This window comes from Chaetodon trifascialis, chromosome 9, assembly GCF_039877785.1.
Source record: "Chaetodon trifascialis isolate fChaTrf1 chromosome 9, fChaTrf1.hap1, whole genome shotgun sequence".
Lineage (NCBI taxonomy): Eukaryota > Metazoa > Chordata > Actinopteri > Chaetodontiformes > Chaetodontidae > Chaetodon > Chaetodon trifascialis.
The window spans coordinates 15,969,939-15,994,118 of NC_092064.1; the positions used below are offsets into that span (position 1 = coordinate 15,969,939).

General features: G+C 41.1%; 1 protein-coding gene across 2 annotated transcripts; it reads left to right on the top strand.

Annotated features, from left to right (window-relative positions):
* Positions 1–6,678: 6,678 nt before the first annotated feature.
* LOC139336265 (HHIP-like protein 1) lies at positions 6,679–23,994 on the top strand. Of its 2 annotated transcripts, XM_070970298.1 has the most exons (14): positions 7,234–7,769; positions 13,002–13,266; positions 13,760–14,039; positions 14,148–14,273; positions 14,521–14,664; positions 17,377–17,489; positions 17,809–17,949; positions 18,368–18,442; positions 18,611–18,737; positions 19,118–19,263; positions 19,977–20,058; positions 20,609–20,691; positions 20,800–21,183; positions 23,139–23,994. In XM_070970298.1, exons 1-14 carry the CDS (start codon positions 7,476–7,478, stop codon positions 23,885–23,887), a joined length of 3,009 nt encoding a protein of 1,002 aa, XP_070826399.1. In that variant the 5' UTR covers positions 7,234–7,475; the 3' UTR covers positions 23,888–23,994. The 2 variants fall into 2 exon arrangements, with proteins under 2 accessions (XP_070826398.1, XP_070826399.1); XM_070970297.1 differs by having other exon boundaries at positions 6,679–7,769; positions 13,760–14,273.
* The last annotated feature ends 186 nt before the right edge of the window (positions 23,995–24,180 follow it).

A 24,180-nucleotide genomic window follows, 5' to 3' on the forward strand; every position in this document is an offset into this window, starting at 1 on the left:
CTCTATTTTAACAGCTTGTTTTTTTCTATATCTTAGTTTTAAGTTTTATTTGAGCAGTTCCTCTTTCAATCATGCCATGAATCATGTTTCAAAGGAGGTTTTGTAAAGACGGGCCTTTCTACCGTATGACACTGAGTCTTCTGTGACGTAACTTCATTAAAATAATGAGAATGTGAGATGTTTGTCCTGTCAGGTTTGTTTATGAATTCAACCGTGAAATCTCTAAAAGCTTTGTTACACAGGTCAGTACAGTTCTGCTTAACGCTAATTGTTCACTTTCTGTCGCCTGCAGACGAGTGAAGGAGAGCTCGCAAGCAAAGGCAGCACAACTGTAGGAGACAGAACGGTGAATAATTAGTGCTAATAATCGTCACATTCTTAGGATACATTCATATAATTGCTCTTTTACCTTGTGTGAATGAAACGATGAATTGAAAGTGCTTGGTGTTAATATCTACCAGTGGATGTGAAGTGACGGGACTTGATCCTGACGCTGACTGAACGTTAATTAACGGTAATGCAGCTTCATCTTGATTCAGCTTCTTCTGGCGTAATACTGATTGCAGGCTTTCCCTATTTCAGCTAATATGACTGCGACAATTTCCCATTTTGCAAGTCGAACAGAACAACACATTTTGCTGCTTGTCAGTGAAAATGAGCTAATCCAGTTCATAATAGTTAAAACGTTGTGTTTCTTATTACTGCTGTGTTCATCACTATAAAATTAAATCTGTGATTTCAGGAGAGAGACGTTCAAACTATGTAATATTAAATGACAATGAATATAGGATTTCTCAGCTGGAATGTAATTTTTATATTGTCTTAATGGACTCTTGTCTGTCTTTAAAATACACCCAGAGATCAAATACATCTGGTTTAATGGAGCCATCACATACCTCTCCAGTCCCTAAAGCTTCAGGAGATGGACTGATAGTATTAAACATTTGTTCTCTGAACACCAGAGAACCAGCTGTGGTAGACAAGAGGTCTTTCTTTCTTTCTTTCTTTCTTTCTTTCTTTCTTTCTTTCTTTCTTTCTTTCTTTCTTTTTCTTTCTTTCTTTCTTTCTTTCTTTCTTTCTTTCTTTCTTTCTTTCTTTCTTTCTTGTCATTCATTCATTTATTTACTTTCTCCATTTTTTCTCTCTACCTCTATCCATGTCTTTGTTGGCAGCAAAAGCTAATGACAACAAACAGTTCAGGGTAGCTTGATGCAGTAAATATTCCTTTGTTTAAGTGAGTGATAGTTTGTGTGTGTGTGTGTGTGTGTGTGTATGTGCGCGCGCGCGTGTGTGTGTGTGCAGTTGTGTGTATTTGTGTGAATGTGTTTTGGATGTCATAACTTCAGGCTATCCCAGACACTCCATCTGTTGTCCTGCCAGGCACGGCTGTCTTTGGGGAGATGAGAGATCCTCAAACACGTACAGATGAATGAATCCTCTCTCTCTCTCTCTCTCTCTCTCTCTCTCTCTCTCTCTCTCTCTCTCTCTCTCTCTCTCTCTTTCTCCCTCTCTCTCACACACACACACACACACACACACACACACACACACACACACACACACACACACACACACACACGCATTGTGTTTTTATCACTTGTGGGGACTAACCCATAACCCTGTCCTCAGTCTTCACCCTAAAATTTAATGATTTACATTAAGGGGACCTGCATTTTGTCCCCATAAGGGAGGTGAGTCCCCACAATGTGACTGTGTAAACAGATTTTTGTCCCCACAATGTGATAAATACCAGGTCTCTCTCTCTCTCTCTCTCTCTCTCTCTCACACACACACACACACACACACACACACATAGACTCAAATTCATTTCCTGGAGACTTACCCTAACCACTACCCGCCTAAACCTAACCTTACCTCGACTTAAATCCAAGCCTTCACACTAAAAGGTAATCCTTTGTTGTGTGGACTTGCATTTTGTTCTCATAAGGAAGGTGAGCCCCCACAATGTGCCTGAGTATTAACAAATTTATGTCCCAACAACATAAGTAATACACACACACACACACACACACACACACACACGAGAAATCTCCCATAGTATTGAACAATTATATTGAAATATTAGAAGTCAAACCTTTTGTTTCTATTTTCACTTTTTATTTTCTTATTTAACATCACATCAGTTCAGGAAACAATTGACTAATAACTGACTATTTGAAAAACCTTATGATTAGTGTGAATGAAAGGTAGTTGAGTGGTGACTGTGACGCCTACACGCCTACAAACAGCAGATATCCTGTCGCTGATGACCTTGAAGAGACGATCACACGTCTTACAGAATCTAATCTTCACAATGACCAAATATGGGGAGTCATCACCTGAAAATATGAAGATATCATTTACCAGTCGGGGTTGGCCTCCACTCAAGGTTGTAAAAACACAGATCTTGAAGGAAAATCAGGCCACTTCACGTGCTGGAAGGAAAATAAAAAAAAAATTCTCATTGTGGCTGCATAGTGAAAAACAGTGATCACTTTCCTCTTTGGCAGTACATTTAGTCTAACATGCCTAGCATAGGCCAAGCCAGGACAGGAACGACTGAAAGGGATTAATGACTGATGAACAAAGACGGTGAAATAATGGGGTGAAATGATTTGTGTGTCATCACTTCTTAGTCCTGAGAGCAGGGCAGTCTGCTCCAGCAGAACAATCTGTGAGATAAACAAGACGTTACCAAGAATCCACTCGCCAGAGTTCAGATATAATTTACCGCTCGCTCTATCAAATATTTGGACAACACCAGCGAGCAAACTTCCAGCTGAAACGCTATGTATACTTTGAAGCCAAAAGATAAGAAGCTCATGAAATACATTTTAGGAACTGCTTAATAAATTACTGACCAATAAAGTGCCATAAACACACCACAACTAGAAGAGTTCACTCAGGAGAGTGCAGATCTCCACCAGTTGTGTCTGGGGGCACGTAGGCGGCCTGCACGCGCCGGTTAAGATGAGTGAGGAGTCAGCGGATGATGATGGTATAAAACAAAACAGTCGGTAAAATTTCCAAAAATGTGAATTACTTGAGCATGCAGTCATAAATGTGCAGAAAATACATCAGGCCAATGGGACCAGTGGTATGCTGAAGACAGACACACACACACAGACACATGCATGGTGGTCCACTCCACAGCTCTACAGAAGAGACAGTAATTATCTTACATCTTCAAACATAATGTGGCTGACATTTATATTTTTCTTAAAATAAGAAAGAAATATGAAATGCAACTTTAATACACTTTAAAGACTCTCTGACGTATAGTTAACATTGTGAAATGGTTGCATTTTGGTTTGGTTTAAGCACCAAAACTGCTACTATGGTTGAGGAAGAGATCATAAGAGAAGTATATTTATATATGTGACATAAGTACATAACGTACGTGATATGGACGTTATGTAAGTTATACATCACAAAAGTTAATTTACGCATGGAAGTTAAAATAAGTTATCAGTGACTTTTGTTTTCAAGGGGGGCAGAACACTGTCCTCCTGGCTGAAAGTCTTGTGTTTCACCCTGACCTTTTCCCTACTTGGACTTTTTCCCTTTCATATACTGCGTCTACATCTAATATTGCCGTGATGGGTTTACATTAGACATAGTTCAAAGCCTGGTGTATCTCCTGCAGATGCTGAAGGGTATGTTGTGCATCTGTATCAGATGCCGAGGGCTGTGACAAAACTTTGTTGGTATTTGACAAGATGGGAATGAGAACAGTCTGGGCATAGAAAAACACACACACACACACACACACACACACACACGCACACACACGCACACACACACACACACACACACACACAGCAGTGTTTTTATTGAATGGCTGTACCAGTCAGGCACAAAGATGTCTATAAATGGTGTGAAAAGGGCAGCAGGAAATAATGATGAAAACTTGGCTCTCTCAGTTTTTCTTGGCATGCTGAGAGTTTAGTTTTACTTTAACAGGTTATTGTCATTGCTAACAGTCAAACCTGCGGAGGGGCGTGAAGTCAAACACTTGGAGCTGAGCTGGTCAGATTTGTAGGTAAAACTGACCTCATAACATATTTACAGTCACAATCTATTATTTGTTCGTACTGCCCAGGCAATTTATGTCCAGCACCAACATGCAGTCCAAGCATGGGGGGGGGGGGGGGGGGGGGGGGGGGGGGCAGTCAGATAGTGCTATACACCCAGCTTTCATGCTGGAGACTGGAGTGTGCATCACTTCTCAGACCAGCCATTCAGGTTGGCTTTTCTCAACTCAGCGAGGAGGAGCTTTCTCTAACCTTATGACTGATGGTTAAATAATATTGGCAATGAAAGCAACAGAAGAAATGGAAAGTAATTCAGTGTTTAAATCAACTATGGGCTGATTTAGTTATTCACTGTTGAAACAACAATAAAATCTATTCTGAAATATAATCAGCACCTTTCACACACAATGAAAAATGTATTATATTGAAAGAATTTCTTTCATCTTGATGAACAAACTTGATTCAAATGTGTTTAATTTGTAAGATTATCTGACATGAAAGAATGCAACCACATCTGAACGACATCATACAGTAAGTACTATGACAACAAGAGTGCATTTGACACACACTGATGTGAGTGTGTGTAACCAACTGTCCTCGGGTTAACTCACTGCCAGTGAACGACCACAAGATTATTCAGCAACATCTGCAAAGTTACAATCTTTGTGTGTGTGCAAGAGAGTAAAACAAAGGTAGAGACACACAGTCTGAGAGTCGGTGTGCCTTGAAAGCCTGGTTGTGTTTGTGTGTGTGTGTGTGTGTGTGTGAGTGTGTCTTTTCCAGTAAAGGATGACTCACTGACTCAGTCATTCTAGTCATTTTAAAGATTAGCACATTTTACAAGCTGAGTATAAACACACGTTTGCAGAAAATGCTTTTTAGCTCTTTCACAGCGCAGGTCTGATCATGTCTTAGCGGATCTGATCCTCTCGTTGCTTCATGAAGCTGTAGGCTTTCATTTTCCAATGCAAACAGTCATAGAAAGATTTGGATTTTAAAAAATGATAAATGGACAACAAATATTCATTTGACTGTCATCCAGTCTGATCCAGGCAGTAAATTACACATGGGGACTCCATCTGTTATCAAGATATAGCTGATCTGATGTTTTAGGTGAATTTGTCTAATAGCCTAATCAGATATCCCAAACTACACAAGCGCTAATTCAGCAATATAATGAAATAATCTCTAACAAGTATGTGATGATGATTTTGACAAAGAAAACTTTATCTGAGTAATAAACAGAACAATTTGTTGCATGTAAAGGGACACATTTTTACTTAATATTAGAAAGCACTGATTTTTCAACACTGTGCCGTTCAGCTATTAGAACAGTGATGAGTCATGAAGTTGCATAATGTGATAAAGTGCCCTTCGATTTCTTCAGTGTTGGGAATGTCTGGATGTAGATTGTGTTTCTATCTGAGAGTGCAGAGCGATAAAGTGTCTGACAGACAGCCAGATGGGAGTCACTCTCCAATCTGAAAGGTGGCTGGGCAATAATGAGACACAGATGGTAGCAGTATGTCAACACACACACACACACACACACACACACACACACACACACACACACACACACACACACACACACACACACACTACACAATCTCCATGCACATACACACACTTTGTCCTTTAGTCCACAATTCTACTGTAGAAACATACTGTATACTTTCTGAAAAGAAATCACCTCAACAATGAACTAGAGCCAAACTGCATTTGACTGCCTGTGTTGACAATGTGTTCGTAACTATTCCTATGCTTTTTTAAACCTTCATTAACAGATTTTTTGGTTCATTTCTTCTCATTTCTTATGGGAAATTTCATGGCTCTTTAACAGCTAAATGCTCCACTGTGTTTACCAGTTAGTTGCTGTGTCTGTCTGCTGTTCGGTGCTGTTTTTTAGAGCTTTTTTTTTTCTGAAAATAGCCGCCTGCTGTCGCCAAAAAAGACATAATGAGAGCATTGAAAGTGAACCAAGACAGTAAAGTTGCAGGCCAAATCAAAACAATGAGCTGAAAGATGTTGTCACGCTCTGTAGATATGAGGGGTGCTGCAGAGTCAGGTGATGGGTTCATCTGTATGAGCGACCCCTTTCACAAGAAGTTATGTGATCCAGTGTTTATTCCAAAATATTAATGTTAAGCCCTTCAATAAGTTATAAAAGAATGACAACATGCAGCTACAAATACTTGAAGCAGTATAATTAAAGTTGGCTGGTAGTGCTCTTTAACATAAGATTTGGATTTGTGCCTGGAGAATCCATTGGTTTCCACTTCCAGCGCACGTCCTGATCCATCTGACCACACACACACACACACACACACACACACATACACACAAATACACACACACCGGTGTGAGTGAGCCTGTCTGGAAACGGTAGAGACAGAGAGGAGGTCTGGGAATGCTGAAGAGGGGGGGAACCAGGAGGGAGGAGAGGGGTGGAAAGTTGCAACTTCAGGGCTATATGGACCGCATGTTATGGGAAGGAATGCATGTGTCTTTGTAGCAGAGTGGAAGAGCAAATGAAAAGAAGAGAGGAGGAAAGAGGAGGAGGAGGAGGAGGAAAGAAGCAAGGAGGGAGGGATCTAAGCTCAGGCTGCAGCGTGGCTGAGTGTCTGAATGAAAGAACCTCTCTCTCCCACTCTCTGCTGCTGTCTGGATGTATGGCTTCTGTCCGCTGCAGCACATGAGCACATGTCCAGAGCAAACACAGCGAGACTCTCCAAGTGACTCAGAGCTGGAAGTAAATATTTTGCAGAAACTTTGGCTGAAGGTGCAACTTGCTTTTTGAATTTTGCCCCTTTTTCTAAGAAGCCGGATTATTTCTTAGCAATGTGACTAGCGTCCAGGAAAGACTAATTTTTGAGAGATTTTCATTTGATGGACGTTATGCTTCAATAACTGGAAGATTTGGAAACTTTCTCTCTTTCAAGAATTTCTGATGTGATCCAAAGACATTTTGCCAATACTCTATAAACTGAGTGGGGCTGAATCTGTCCACATCAACAGGACTTTGGGAAGTTGGAGGTGGCAGCTCCACACGCCACCTGGACATCCCACCATCAAAAGAATTCACTGGATCAGCATCAGCTTGACCTTACTTGACTGTATTTACACACAGAGCAATTCTGCATGCTTTGTAGGTCTCTGGCCAACTTGCAGGCAGGTGTGATACTAGGTCAGTGTGTTTGACACACATACACACATGGTTGCCTGAAACTGCAGAGACCAGGACATCAAATGAGGACATCCAGCCCTCCAAATCTTTTCAGAAAAGCTAACTTTCACCTCTGTGCTTGACAGCCCTGGTGGAGATGTAACAAGTACACTGTCTTACAAAAAGTCTTCTCACACATAGTAAAATATCACAAACAAGCTGCTTTGATCTATTGGGTTGACACTATCCTGAACTGAAAGACTGCATCTTCCACCATGAGCCCACAGACTGGGAATATGCAGCATGCCTTCCTCCCTCAGCTCCTTCTCCTCGTCCTGCTGTCGCTCCTCCAGGCCTGGCGGGGGTGCTGTCACCCCCAGTGTTTGGATTACAAACCTCCGTTTCAGCCCCAGCAGCCATTGGTCTTCTGTAAAGAGTATTCCAAGTTTGGATGCTGTGATCTGGAAAAAGATGAGGAGATATCGATGCGGTTTTACACCATCATGGGCAACTTTGACCATTCAGGTTATGTAACCTGTGGCAAGTACATACGCAGCATCCTGTGCCAGGTAAGACAAACATTTTTTAACTGGACAAGCTCTCATCTTCCTGAGCATCCAGATGTTAAATATTTGTTATAAACCTCCATCATTCTCTAAAGCAAAACAGCAATCTGACTCTATACCATCACACAGGAACACCTGTCACTCGCAAAAGTAAAGAAATATGAGACAGTTATACAGGCAGACTATACAGTCCCAGGCTTTGTGAACCTAAATATGTCTCTCATGCATGGTGTAAATTTGTCCCACTGCGGATGTTTGCAGTCCTAACTCAGAAACCTGGTTTTGGAGATGTCTCTAAGATGAGCAAAGCGTGCTGTTTTGAGCATCTTATTTAAATTCAAGAGCATTTATTCCTCTGTTTGTTTTGTCAGGAAATAATGATGTCATTCATATTCTAGTGGACACCAATAACAACACCAAGCCCATCTGAAAATACCATCTTACTCCAAAGGAAGCTGTGGAGACCCTAATCTCAACAAAGTACAGCAACCAACAACGTGGTTTAACGGCAACATGGGGATGTTAACATCTGTTAAACAGCCCTTACTCATACTCGAAGAGCTAAACCGCAGCCTTAACTGGTGTTCATGTGCTCTTGATGGGTTAGCTTGTAATTGGGCGGTGTGAAACTAAACAAGCCAAATAATGGAGTGCAGTAAAGGAAGATTTCCAACTCTGTTTTGGGATAAAGAGCATGAAGTGACCATTTGATGGTCATAAATCCTTTCAGCAACAACTTATTCTGACATAACAAAATGTCTCAGCACACCAAATTATTAACTTGAAATGGTCAAACGATGACTTGGCTTGTGTGGTCACATGTAATCCAGACACTAAACTATGCTTCATCCCTTCCAGTTTCCTGGAAAACTTTCTTTGTCTAGCACTTTGTCTAGCATCTTGACTCACATGAGACACAGACTCAGTTAGATGAACTCCAGACCCTGAAGCAGAATGACTGCATGAGAAAAGATTGCAGCACAATCTAAGACCACATTTAAGATACATTTTCCTTTTTGGTCATCCCACAAAGAACACTTTAAAGGTTTTACATCACCATAAGAATTGGAGTTGAAATCTCAAAGACTTCAGACAAAAGGTGAGTGAGTAACACAAAACTGCACAATGAATCCGCATCACAAATAGTGCAATTTCCTCTGAGTGCGACTACAGTCTCCGCTAATGTTTGGGAATGTTATTTCATCTAATGAGCATTTCTATTTCAGTATCACTGCATTTTGGTTTCTTTTCTGAGCTGGCTAATCTTAGATCCCAGCCATGAGCTCCCACCTCTTCCTTACTGGCAGAATGAGCCTTTAAGCCAGTCCCACACACCGATTACATAATTAGCCGCTGACTTTGCAGCTCAGACGCTACGTGCAGATCGTGAGTGCAAAAAGAGTGGTAGGTGTAGCACACATTCGACCTGGCTCATAAACTTCTGATAAAATCTTCATTCTGCAGAAGCCGAAACAACCGCGCTGCAGGCTGTCCCTCCTATAACACTCATCTGTGAAATCAATGCCAAAAGAATGGAAAGAAGTGTCTTCCTGGCAGTTTAATATGTTATACACTATGTTAAGATGGTGACAAATCATCTGACTGCTAAAATATGGGTTTCTATCACAGTGGTAATCACAGCCCACTGTGGTTCTTTCCAAGCAGTGCAGGCTGTGTGTTGGGTAATGACAGCGCTGCAGCACACGTACCGAACGTTGGTCTAGTCCGTGTACGATATAGTTCAGAACAATATGCAAAGCTTAGAGAGGGGTTTCTTTTTTAACACTATATGCAGACCAATTTTTACTGAACAGGCTCTTTTAGAGAAACTCTTTAAATGAAACTGCTATTTAGCATTTTTCATTTCTTAAATAAGCGCAAAAATAAACAAAACTATTTTGGCTTCAAACTTTATATATATATATATATATATATATATATATATATATATATATATATTGAGTTATTAATATTTTTGTTTTGATTTTTTTTTTTTTTTTAATCTTCTTTGGAGCCACTGCAGACGACCCACTCTGCAGTCAGCTCCCTGCTTGATGGTTTGAGGTAAAAGATGCCCTGGAGGTGGTCAAATCACCCCGCTGCTGTCTGGGTACTTATGCTAGGTAACCCCACCACACTGAGCCCCTCTGTTCCAGCTGCACTACAGGAGGTTCCTGGCGCTGATATCAATGAGACAGTGAAGAGGGAGAAGACAGACAGATGGAGAGAGAGACAGGCAGAAAGGAAAACGAGTAAGTGTGTGTGTCAGGGAGACAGAAGGGAGATTGTCATCAAACCCGAGCTTAACTGACCAAACAAACAACCATTTCCTGCTCTGGCCAGGGGTACAGGATATATCAAGTTCCTGCAAGAGAGAGAGGGGCAGAGAGAGAGGAGGAGTGAAAATAGATAAAGATATAATGAAGCATGGGTGAAATAGAAAAACAATCAATGAACTCCATAAAGAGAGACACATGAAGATTTGAGCGACCCTCATTAGAATAATGTGTCTGCATGTGTGTTATAACTGCACAGCCTTTCTCTGCTTTGACATTTTAGCAAAAAAAAAAAAACAACAAAAAAACCCCAAAACATTTAGTGAGCACTGAGAAATAAATGTTTCCCCCGTTGCATTTTTAATAAGCACTTTTGGGCAGTGTTTCTGCATGATTTAGACTGTTCTCTCTGTTTAAAAAGGCGGCCGGTGTGGCTTGCTCTCGTAGCAGCAGAAAGATAAGGATGTTCAAGTTTCCAAACAGCACATGAATGCACCATACCACAACAAATCTCACACACACTTGGCTGTTTTTTCCTTCTCATTCTCCGACCACAATCATAAGTTTTGGGGCTTAGCATCCGCATCCAGTAACTGCCTGCAGCTATGATGTTCTCCAGCTGGATCGGGTTGGAAAGTTGAGGCACCGTTACCTCTCTCCATGCCCTTTCTCCTCATATCAGCCTTTTTTAGCCTGTTCTCTCTCCGGGGGTCCAGTCCAAGTCCAGCTTCACACATTTACCAGCCATCTGTTTGCCACGACTCGCCTCTCTCTTAAACATAATAAAACACCACCATGTGGACATCTGAGTGCAGTATGGGGAGTCAGAAAGATGCACAGCTGAAAAAAGGCTTTTATTTTTCTGCTCAAGTTTGAATTTCAGTCTATTCTAAACTGTACAGGGTAAACACCAAATTATAGTAGTTTGAAGTGGCTGCATTGTTAGGCAACAGCTGTTAGTAGTTACATGCATTTATCCTACCCTATGATAGTGGGAGCCAAAATAAGACTGTCTCAGAACAAAGGCTGTTTTTAATTTCAGTGGGTCAAAGTAAAATAAAGTAAAGACACTTTAAAATACTCTTTGCTGTACCTTTCTAATGTACCTTTTACCTTTCATTCCCCTTTCCTGAATAATAAACACGAACAGACACCTCCATCTGAAACATCTGAATGACTTTGGTTTTAAATACAACATAATTTAGTCACTCAAGCCTCCATCTGCTCCACGTCCCAGTTTGCTGCTTCCGTCCCAGAACCAGTAGCGCAGACTGAACACTTTTGTTTTGCCCTCTAAGAGCTCTGATTTCTGCCCAGAAATGCACTTTCAACAAAGCTTCTCTGTCACAGTTAGCTTTTCATTCTCTTTTTTGGCCAATAATGATTTATTTATTATTATTTTTAGCTTTGGTTCATTTTAGGGGATCCACTGAGGAAGATCAGCAGCTGAAGCTGCGTGAAGCTAGAAAAATAAATTCCTAACCAAGTAATTTTATCTGTTATTCAGTGTATTATCATGTGGAAATTATTCATATGCTCTTGTATTCAGTATGAGGCCATTATGAATGATTACCACCGCCATGGGCACACAGACAAAGAAATGAACACATAAACCAACACGAATACTTGTAGCAGCACCTGCATGAACACACTCAGACCCGCCGACACAAAACTCTTCTTTTCCATCTCTGTATTATATTCATAATTGATAATGTGTCACAGTTAATGGGGATTTTTGAGTGTGACATGCACAAAGAAATAAAAGGCGAAATTATTTATAAGTGGCCGATGCAGGTACAAGCACATACACACATAAGCAGTGTCTGACTGTGTACGTGTACAAGTTTCCTGTTTGTTTGTGCACTTTCTGTTACCTCTGTGTGCTTTTGCCTTTTTACCAGTGAGTGTTTTCTTGCAGCAGATTACTCAGTTGAAATGACATCTTTGTTATATTTACAGTAAATTATTAATGTGCAATTAGATGATGTAACTCACAGTCATGTTGCCATTACGACAGGTGACAGCATTAGAATAATACAAGGAATCCAACTTTTGCCCACAGTGACATTCTCAAAGTGCTTTTGAGACTAACTCTGCCACTTACGAGGTTGCTCAGAGCAATTGCAGTTATCTCCATTTGCTAAAAGGTGAAGTGTGAGGGTGTGACACGGTACAGCAAACACTTTTATCTGCCCTTGGAAAATAAGAGACAACAGCGCATTTGGCTGCAAGGCCTGCAACTATGAAATTCTTCTGATGTGTGTTAAATTATTTAAACCTTTTGCCCATAGTTACTTTCTTTGCCTAAATACCAAAAATGTTATTTGGGAAATTGTACTCATCTCAACAATTATGCACTACAGATGAAATGCATGTCTCTCTAATCTACAATAGATTAAAGTCTAACTTTTACCGTCATTACTGCTCCCACATACACAAAACTCCCATAAACTGCACTTAGGCCTTGCATCATACTTGTCTACTGCCAAACATTTTATGAGTGAATAAGTGATTTTTTTGTGCTCTGGGCTCTGGTTCCTGGTGATGATCTGTTGGGCTGATCTGGAACTGAGTAAAAGAACACCAGTCGACCACATGATGGTTTGGGTGTCGTGACTCCCTGTCCCTGCTGCTCACCATTCTGGGTGTGGACAGTGTGGTTGTGACTTAATAACTGACTGGACCTTCCTGGGATCCATTTATACCAGGCTGCACTCAGACAGCCTGTATATAACCCAGGCCTGACCAGCCACAGTGAGGTGGTGAGGAGCTGTGGTGGAAAAATGTACACAAATCCAAAACTTATTGTGATCCACCTCTGAGATATACATTGAGAGCTAAGAGAACATTAATGTGACATAAGATGGACACATGACACAGATTTGATAAATAATGTTGCATTCATAATAGAGTTTTCTGATTTTTTAGCTGTTAAATCATCTCTCTCTCATCTTCGCAGGAGTGCTCTCCATACGCCGCCCACCTGTATGATGCTGAAGATGCCAACACACCTATGCGGGTGCTGCCCGGATTGTGCGGGGATTACTGCTACAACTACTGGCACCAGTGTCGGTACACACTCAGCCTCCTCCTGGAGGACTTGGGGAGCCCGCAGCAGTTTGCAAACCTGACTGCAACGATAGAAGAAGATCGCAGAAAGTTCTGTGACTTCCTGGAGCTGAAGGACAAGCAGTACTGCTATCCTAATGTACTTACAAATGCAGGTATGGTGCACGCACACACTCCACACCATTGAACACTCAAATGTGTCGGATGAAGTTGAGTTGAAGAAATCTCAAAAGATAAACTTATGTGATTGTTCTTACTTACATAAACATCCAGCTTGAACAAACAGGCCATCATAAGATGAGAAAACAGGATAGAAACTAAATTCCCAACAGTAAAAACCTGAACTTGTGCTAACAAGAAGGTCTAATTATGATTTATGCGCAGACACTGACACTCCTTAGTCTGCACACAAGGTTAGTTGAGTGCTAACATAAGTCTCTATGGTACACCCCTTGCAGCAAAGAGAGCATGGTTAGAACATTGTTTTGGTCCAGATTCTGGCAGTAGCATGCTGTATTTTCTGAAGACAGATATTTAATGCTAACCTGAAAGACTGAAGCTGCACTAATCAATCAACTCTCTTGTTTCTGTGAGCTCATTATAATCCATTATACTTTAACTGCTGGTTTACTTTCTCTCTGTGCCCAGAGCTAAATGCTAACCTCGGGTTTGTGCGTGAGGACCCCAAAGGATGTCTGGAGTTATGTTTGCAGGAGGTTGCCAACGGGCTCCGTAACCCGGTGGCCATGATCCACGCAGATGATGGAACTCATCGATTCTTTGTGGCGGAGCAGCTGGGTTATGTGTGGGTGTATCTGGCCAATGGCTCCAGGATCGATCGTCCATTCCTCAACCTCACCCAGGCTGTGCTCACATCGCCATGGGCTGGGGACGAGAGGGGATTCCTCTGCATAGCCCTACACCCGAGGTTCATACATTTCATAATACCAGCACCAGTTATCAGTGAGGGTTGTGTTGCATTAACAGTAATGTTTTGCACCAAGTATGTCTTTTTCTGCTTCTTCTCTGTACACAGGTTCACCATGGTCAGAAAAGCCTACGTGTACTACTCTGTGTCTGTCAAGAAGCAGGAGAGGATACGAATCAGCGAGTTCACACTGTTACCACATGATGACAACCAGCTTGACCACTCCTCAGAGAGGTGATGAGTTCACAGTCAGACAAACACAAACGGAAACAAATAGACTAAGATTTATTGTTTTATATTTGTGCTGCTAGTACTAGATGTTTACTTGTACTGGACTCATCGTTCTGGTATTAGTACTTGTATGTCAGTAAAAGAGCATTTGCATGTTTTGTATGAGTGTGCATGTGTGTGTAGCACACTTCTATACATGCACAAATGTTTGACGTGTGTAGTCATGAAACTGTTGTGTGTCTTGGTTCAGAACCATCCTTGAGGTGGTCGAGCCAGCATCCAATCACAATGGAGGACAGCTTCTATTTGGCCATGACGGGTATCTGTACATCTTCATTGGTGATGGGGGCCGAGCTGGGGACCCATTTGGAAAGTTTGGCAACTCACAGAACAAGTAAGTATAATGTAATGAAGCCGAGGTTATTGTTTGAGGGGGCAGTGTTATCGTGTATTTCCTGTCACTTCATATTAAATTGCTCAAGAGATCAAGAGATCTTGCTCAAAGCCATTCTTAAAATGAATAAATAAACACCATATATTACTATGACTACACAATAAAAAATCTTATTGAAACTACCCAAAACCAGTTTGACTAAGATTCCCTTTATCCCTTTTTCCCCCTCCATGAAAAAAACAAATCAACTGCAAATGAACTCTCATCATGCAGCCAACTTGAAAAATAAGCAGAACATCTAATGAGAGTGAGAAAAGTTTGACTCGTAATTGTTTTTAAAAATCCCTTTCCTTGCAAAGCTTCAGCCTCATGTGTAATTTAAAATGAAATGGCAAAATAAGATAAACACATCCTTTGGATCGCTCAAAGAGGTTGTTAAAATTTCAAATGAGAAAGGTACTCATCACAGGAAATATTAACAGGCACCTTGCCATCGTTGAAAGGTTGGCTACGTAAGCATGAAGTCGAGTTAGAGCCAGTCAGGTCTGCCAAAATGAATTCCCATTAAAATTAAATTCCAGTTAAATTAAGTCTAATGAAAAGGATCCAAATTACCGATAATCCTCAAAACTCTGCAGACTTTCAAGTTGCTGAGTGGCAACGAGAAATGATAGCTTTCTGAAGGCTATTTTCCACTTAAGAAAATGCACATAAACTGAGGATCTTCCTGAGCTGCAAACCACCTCATATAATGTAAATGATCATTTTAAGGGTAGAAATTAATCATGTGTGCACACAAATGGTCATATATCCTTTATACGTGCCTGGTCCTGTAGAGCTCTCTCTTAAATTAAGATTGCAATGATCAATTTACTGTACATACACTGAGGTTCACTGAGAAAATCTCAGTTCTGAGGAGCGTTGAACATTTGTGGAAGGGACTATTGATTGCATTAATAGGGCTGAATTTAAGTGCGGCACCAAAAATTGTTGCAGGAGAAGTGTGAATGCACCGTCCAGTGATTAGGAGAGATGGGACCCTCTGCACATAAGTAATGGTGGGGAAATGCCAGACCAAATATACAGAACCAGATGTTATATGATCATTCTTACAGCAGCATATATGGATGTGTTGTTGACCGCTGGACCTGCTGTTCCCACTCTTTAGACTTTTAAATATGAAAAATATAAGAATAAGCCACATGAGTGTTTGGTGGGAGTTGTTGCATAGTTTAAAGGGACTGCAGGGCATTATTTGCCTTTTACCGTGTTGGTAAACATTACTCACTTCTCAAACCATGTGGCCTTTACATTCTAATTCGATTCATTCAATAGATAGGTTAACTGTATCTTAAGGCGATGTGTGTTTGAGGCTGTATGTTTACATGAGAGCGCGATGTTGGAGCACTGCACACGTATATGCAGATGTTATTATGAGTGGGCGTCATTCAGCTGTAAACTACATCTGTCATTTTAAACTCTCATTTGATAAAAACCACACAGTGATTCAAATGTCAGTTACAGCCAAAGGACAAAAAGGTAGGAAGTGTAAATATTACTGCTCATTTGCACACATTGCACTCGATATATACACAAAAATACTCCAAAAATGGCACACTCAGTAGTGTAAACTGTGGAGCTGACCAATACTTGGACATCAGTTATGGACCAAAACAATCCCTGACAATGATATAAACTTAAATGAAAATTAAATTAAATTTATAATGCAGCTTCCTGCCAAAATGAAAATAGCTGTCTTTTATTTGAGGTTCATAGAGAAACTAAAGGTAAACTTAAATATTAATGATATCCTTTATCTCAAAAAACAGTTCAAAACCAGAACAGAATGGTGGAAACCCTCTGATGAAAACGTTCATTTTAAGTATCCGCAGCAGGTTAATGAATCGTTTACCAAACGTTTAGCGAGGTCTATCTGGGATGCTGACACCTTTCCTAGGAGTTTAGCTCCTTAGCTGTTTCTGAGGGCTTTTGTTGACATGCTGTATTAGCCGTTCTGGGAATGAGGGAGGCTACACCCTGCCAAATCTAATATTGACACTACACATTGCGGACTGCCACACATTGGTATGTGGAGGGGGAGAGAGAGAGAGAAAGTGAAGGAGAGAGAGTGAAAAGTGGGATTAGTGGAAAGAGTGGAAAAGGGGTATGAGGAGAGAGGTGCGAAGTGAATGAGAGGAGTATTATTAGGGCTGGAAAGAAGATGGAGAACTGGCGAGTAAGAAAATTGGACAAACTTTTGGAGATTTAGCTCAGATGGACAGACAGCAAGGTGAAAACCCGCAGAAGATTTAAGGTGCAAGGTTGAATAATAAGAGTTGCAGAGATAAAGACAGAGACAGGAAAGAGAAAAGATTTGTGGCACCCCTATAGCTCAGCTAGCAGGGTGTGCCCCCCATGCACTGAGGCTGTCAGTCCTCTGCAGTGGCCGCAGGCTCGACTGTGGCTCATTTGCTGCGTGTCTTCCCCTCTCTCTCTCTGCACCCTTACCTGTCATACCCTCAGCTGTCACTATCATAAAGGCTAAAAAAAGCCAGAAAAAAAAGGAAAGAGAAAAGATTTATGAAGAATAAAAAGTCTAAATGCAAAGGGAGATGCAATTAGCAGAAAAAGAGGATGAGGGGGACTTTGGAGCGCCCAAGTCTTGAGCCCTGTCTGAATCTTTGTCACACTCTCACCTGCTGTGTTGAACAGGTCAACGCTCCTCGGCAAAGTGCTGCGCGTTGATGTGGAGAACAACGATGATGGCGCCCCGTACAGCATCCCCTCAGACAATCCGTTTGTGTGGGAGAAGGAAGCACGACCCGGTAAATGCCCCCAAAATATTCTAGATTTGTGTGGAATCATTTAATTTGATGACTTTTAAATTGAACATTGTCAATATCAATCTAGAGTTTATTTGAGCGTCTCATGACATGTGACTGCAGTGGGACTGTCTCCTCTTACTGAAGAAACCATGAGTCAGCAAGTGAAAGCTGAACACTGAACACTGACATTTTCAAACACATCTTGAGGCCACGATGAATGCCAAATCGCCACTCAGACCAGAAACATCTGCCTTCGATGTCAAAAGGGATGTACCCTATTTATGTCAGTGTGTAAATGTCTGTTTTTCGTTCTTCGCAGAGATTTATGCTTATGGAGTTCGCAACATGTGGCGTTGCTCCATCGACCGTGGTGACCCCGTGACTGGCCGAGACAGGGGCAGGATGTTTTGTGGCGACGTAGGCCAGAACAAATATGAAGAGGTGGACCTCATTGTTAAAGGTACTTTGGAGAGATACAGTCATTATGTTTCAGCATGGCTACCCCTGCATTAGTTATCACAGTGAGTCACTCCCAAAGAAATTGCTCACTCTTGCGTGAGTTGATTGTCATTGTCGACTCATCACCATGTCATATACTGCGAAGCTGTTCTCCACACAGACTGAGACACCACAGGTTAATCTTGGTCCTCTCCCTAACAACTGAAGTGAATAGGAGCAAAAATGGCACGAATACATGAACAACATCCAACTACAGCTGGTGGAAGATAAACCACAATTCTCCTTCCAGCCAAATGATATTTCTTTAAGTTTTTTCCACAGTATATAGCTGCTTTATGGAGCAATTAGAAAGACGGGTACAATAGTTCTTTCCCTTGGAAGCTGCACTAACTTTGTTTGTAACTAACACATATTTAAAGGAGGCAACTACGGATGGAGGGCCAAAGAAGGCTTCAGCTGCTACGATCGGAAACTCTGCCAAAACTCCTCGCTAGGTGAGGCCACTTTCACTCACTTTCCAGAGTCCATAAAGGAAAACAGACTTATGCAAAGTTGCTTTTTGATGTTCAAATTTCACAATCTACACTTCTGAGTACTGTTAGAGCACATGTAATATTAATGTTGAAGGGTGCCTCTTAACTGATGTGTTGTTGTGTGTCTAGATGACATCTTGCCTATCTTTGCCTACCCCCACAAGTTGGGCAAGTCGGTGACAGGAGGATACATCTACAGGGGCTGTCAGATGCCCAACCTCAATGGACTCTACATCTTTGGGGATTTCATGAGTGGGTATGTGATCTGGTTTATTCTAAAACCTACATTTTACGCATTTTCTTTAGACAAAGTCCTGCCCATCTCTGCAGAGTCTCATTGACCAGTTGCAAGATTATCGCAATATGCATCTTAATCACAGATCTATCTTTGTTCTTTGATGGAGGATTTTAAGCCAAACCTTCTCTTCAATTTTTTTGTGAAGCCACTACAACATTAGTCATACTACAAGTATTACAGTAAGTGTGGTGAGAGAAACACAAACACCTTGAAGACGGAGTGCAATAAGCAGCACTTATCGTGCACAGGCTTTCATATTTACAGTGAAGTTGCATGTATATGACAGTATTTATTAGGATAGATGTGCATCTCTGTGTTTATGTGCTGTTTCCCTTTAGGCGTCTGATGTCTCTGAGGGAGAACTTCACCACAGGTGAATGGCAGTACAACGAGATCTGCATGGGGACAGACCAGACCTGCAGATTCCCCAAACTCATCAACAGTTACTATAAATACATTATCTCTTTCGCTGAGGATGAAGCAGGTAATAATGGTGTGTGTGTGTGTGTGTGTGTGTGTGTGTGTGTGTGTGTGTGATGTGTGACCTGGTATTTATCATGTTGTGGGGACAAAAATCTGCCTTATGGGGACAAAATGCAGGTCCCCTTAATGTAAATCAAACTTTAGGGTGAAGACTGAGGATAGGGTTATGGGTTAGGTAAGGTTAGGTACAGGGTTTGGAATGATATGGTTAAAAGTTTTTTTTTTTTCAACTGGTTATATTTGATAAGATCGCATTAATACTAAACTGAGGAGTTAAGAGGACCCAGTGGACAGTTAGACTTGACTATAAATCTGGTCTGAATTAAAGACACTGCTAATCTACTCCCTGCACGCTGCCAGTCTTAAATAATATCTTCCCTCTCTCCCAAAGTGCTTCTGAGGAGATTCAAGTTGAAAAGTTCAAGCAAAGTCCAAATCCCCTTTTCTGTACACACATTTTGTAACTTGTTATGTGCCCTCTCTCCTCTTTCTTCCCTCTCCGTTTGCCCTGTTTTGCTCTCTCCCCCGTCCACACTCACTGTAAATACCCCCCCTCCCTCTTCCTCTTCCTTCCTGTCTCCCTGCTGTTCACCGTCCCTGACTTTCTTTCTTGCCAAACTTCTTCTCTCTGTTTTGACAATGAGTCTTTCTCTCGGTGTTTTTCATCTATGTGTGCCTCACTCTCTGTCTTTTTCCTCTGTCCGTCTGTTCTAGGTGAACTGTATTTCTTAGCCACAGCAGCCCCGAGTGCCACAGCCAGGGCAGGAGTCATCTACAAGATAGTGGATCCTTCCAGGTGGATAAAATTAGCAACAAATACACTGTCGTGATGCCCACAGGGGTGTGTGGTGTAGAAGTTTGGGTCTTACTGGTCAAATTTGCTTCAAAAATAAAACGTTTCTCTGGACTATGATTGGGCTACGATGGTCCAAAATAATGGAAACTCTGGCCATTGTGGTGTATTTAGAACTCATATAAACTAAATATTACATACAAATGACTCAAGTAGACCAGCCAGTCTCATCCCATGATGATGATAAGGAAGCTCTTATTTCTTAACAAGGCACATGTCTGAACCCATGAATGGAATATCCTCCTGATTTTGGTGATATAGATTTTTTCCATAAGCACATGAAATCAGCAAAAATCTTTGAAAAGGATTCATTTATTAAAGAATTAAGTTGTTAAATTTTTTTGGGGTTTTGTAATCTTTTACCTTTTAACTTTTACCTGTTGCTCTTAGAATCAACTACAATTAGTTAGAAAGTAGTTTAAAAGCTACAGAACTGAAGAAGCATGTCATATGTTGCATGTGTGTGCTAATTTGTTTGCTCCCGACCACTCAGGCGAGCGTCGCCAGGAAAATGCACCGTCAAGCCTTCACCTGTGAAGATAAAGGGCAAACTGATTCACTTCCATCCTAAAGAAGGTGATATTTCTTTCTCCTCCACGGCACTTCCTCAATACCTTCTTTTCATTTAGTTTCTTTGTGTTTTCCCTTTTTTCTGTCTTTATTTCTCTGTTTTCTTGTTTGCAGAGTTTGTGATCAACAAGAAACCAACCACGACCCCTGTACCCACGACAACCACGAGAAAAACTACAACCACAACAAAAACACCACAGAGGAGAAAACCAATAATAATAATAAAACCGCCAATGCCAACAAGAAAAACAATAAGAAAAGCAACACTGCCACCACCAACGACAGAAACAACAAGAAAAACAACACCACCACCAACGACAACAACAAGAAAAACAACATTACAGACAACAAGAAAAACAACGAGAAAAACACCACCACCAACAACACCACCTATAAAAGCAACAACTAAACAAACAACCTCAGCAACAACAATAAAACCAACAACCGTACCAACAACTGTCCTGATGGCAACAACACCCGCCACATCCACACTCACTGGTAGGCCTGCTGGTGCACCTGTTTACCAAACCAGTTCCACTGATTACCCAACCACTAGTTCCTCCATTCACACAACCACTAAGTCAGCTGTTAGGACTAAAATTAAGGCCACCGATAGACCAGGGCACACCTTGGTGCGAGGAGAAGCCACCAGCATCAAGCCAGGTGTTTCCTTCTTCTGCGTGCTATTGTTACTTTACATGTTAACATGCTAATAGCTAAAGCTATTGCTAATAGCTAAGCTTTCCAACTCTCTATGCATATTTTTAAGTTTAATATATTTTCCTGTGATGATTCATTTAACTTAGCTCTGTGATAAAACTATAATGTCTTAGTTGCTACAAATGTTGGCTACATGCTGTTTAATGACTCAAAATTATAAATGATTATAATGTAAATAAAATCATACTAAGATAAATTAACTTAAATCATTTGGCAGCTAAGTCTAAGTTGGTTTACTTTTTATTTTAACCGATTAATCAGTAAATTATAACAATACAGCCAGTTGGCTAAACTGATAAAAGAGATAGCACTATATTTATTTTAAATGATCTTTTTTTCAATTTTGCCATCCATTAGAATGACTAAAGTCATGATCATTTTTATTGTTTTAAATTATAATCAAATTGTCTATTAAAATAGATCATTTTACTGGGGTGTAGTGTAATTGTTATATGCAGCTTAAATTATATTTACCTCTTGAGACACCTTAAATCGATATGCACCCAAAAGGTAATTTTTGAGGGATTTTTTTTTTTTTTTTTTTTTCACGATAATGCTTCTTATCCGTCTTCTCACTTAATTTGCAACATCTCTGCATGGTAATAGACAAGTAGACAAAAATAAATTGCATAATCTCAGAGGGAATAACAGATCAGTAGTATTCCACATTATTAAATACTTAGTCAAATTGTTAGAAACTTAACTTACATATACATTACGGTAGTGTTCCAGTGTCTCAGCTGCTTATGTTCTGCTTACGGACTGACAACAAATTAAGGACAGGTTTGCCTGAACAGATGACGATGGTGAGGATGAGTCTTTTGCACAAGCTTGTGTCAAACTCAGGTTGCAGGGGAATTTAGCTGAAGTGGCATTCGTTCCCAACTTTAATTCCTGCTAGCACACTATTCTTTGGCTGGTTCAAGAGTCTGAAGCGGGATAAATGGTGCTTATTTATGTATCAGGTATTTGCACTACTTTAAATCAGGTATTTTGGCATTATTTATTTTGAATAAATGGTTCTGCATCAGCCTCAGTTTGGACATTCATCTTTGTGTGTCTGTGTTGATGTTTTTACCTTGCTTTTCTTTGAGGACAACATTGCTTTAATTTGAAATCTGAGCTTTGTAAAATAATACACTTTTTTTGAAGATGAGGAGATCGATGCCACTCTCAGACTGCTGAATGTAATGCAGGAGCCAACAGCCAGTTAGCTTAAGTTAACATACAGACTGGAAACAGGAGGAAACAGCTAGTCTGGCTACATCTAGAGATACCAAAATCCAGCTATAGCACCTCTAAAACTCACTAAGTAACATGCTCTATTTTGTTTGTTTATTTCGTACGAAAACCAGAGTTTTTTTTGTGGCTTTACAGGGATGACACGTCAAACTATTTCATGGCTGGAAGCAGTGACTTCCTGCATGCTTTTACACTTCAGTTTTAATTTGTTAAAACCGCACCAAATAAAATCTGAAATAGAGAGCTGGTATGTGGATTTTATTACCTTTGGACAGAGCCAGGCTAGCACATCGCTCCTATTTCCAGTCTAGGCTAAGCTTTGCAAGAAGGAACTTCTCATTTACCCTAAGGGCATGTGAGTGGTATCAACCTTCTTACTGAACTCTCTGCGAGAAAGTGAATGAGCATAATTTCCAAAATGTCTTCTTTAAAGAAAAGAAATTATGTTATCATATGTTCAAATAAAGAGGGTGATTTTGTCTTTCCCTCAGGTTATCGCACAACCATCATGACTGCAGCCTTCTCTAGGATTGCTCAATCCCCCATCGTCACCACACCTCCAACCAAGAGAAACGGGAGACCCCTTCACTACCCCACCACCTCCCAGCCTTTAGCCCCACAACCTTCTCCATCTACAACGTCCCTGAAGCGACCCCAACTGGCTCTGACTTCTGCACGTTCCCCCGAGCGCGCCGGAGCATTCACTACACCACGGCCGCCGTATTGGAGCCAGAAGCCCACAGCATCAGGCTACAAGCCGCAGAGACCATCGATTAACACAACGCTGCTCAAGTCACAGGAGGAGAAGCTGCGGGTTGGAGAGAAGCTGGAAATCGCCGGGGAGGGTAACCAGGTATATAAGAGGCCTCGAGGACAAGGTAGAGGTCGCAGTCGCATGAGAGGAGGAAGGCTGAGGGCCGGCTCAGTTCGACTGGTAAGCGCTGACGGTTTATCAGATCGAGGCAGAGTGGAGATCTTCATCCGTGGCGAGTGGGGGACAGTGTGCGATGACCTTTTCACCACCAAAGCAGGTACTGTAGTGTGTCGACAGCTCGGCTTCACGACGGCGTTGGTGGTGATGAAGAGGGCTGTGCTGGGGGAGGCAGATGAGAGCGTCAAGATCCTGTTGGATGACGTGGAGTGCGAGGGTGGGGAGTGGTCGCTGCTGGAGTGTAAGAGATCCAGGGTGGGGAAGCACAACTGTTCACATGGGGAAGATGTAGGGGTGATCTGTGGTTAGCGCAAAGAGGGTGGAGTGATGTATGTCACATACAGGAAGTGACGATGAGAATGAAGCAAGGAGAGAATGTGAGAGTATTGAGGAAGGTGATTAGAGGCTGCACATGTTTAAGCATAACTGTTGGAGATGTCAGTTTTACAAAAATTCACATGTTGAATGCAAAAAATTTACATCCCAACCCAAATTTTTAGCACAATTTTCATTCTGGCTGTGTGTTGTGTTTACATATTTACCGTACATCCATGAGGCAAAAAAAAAAAAAAAGAAAAAAAAAAAGCATATCCTAAAATAGC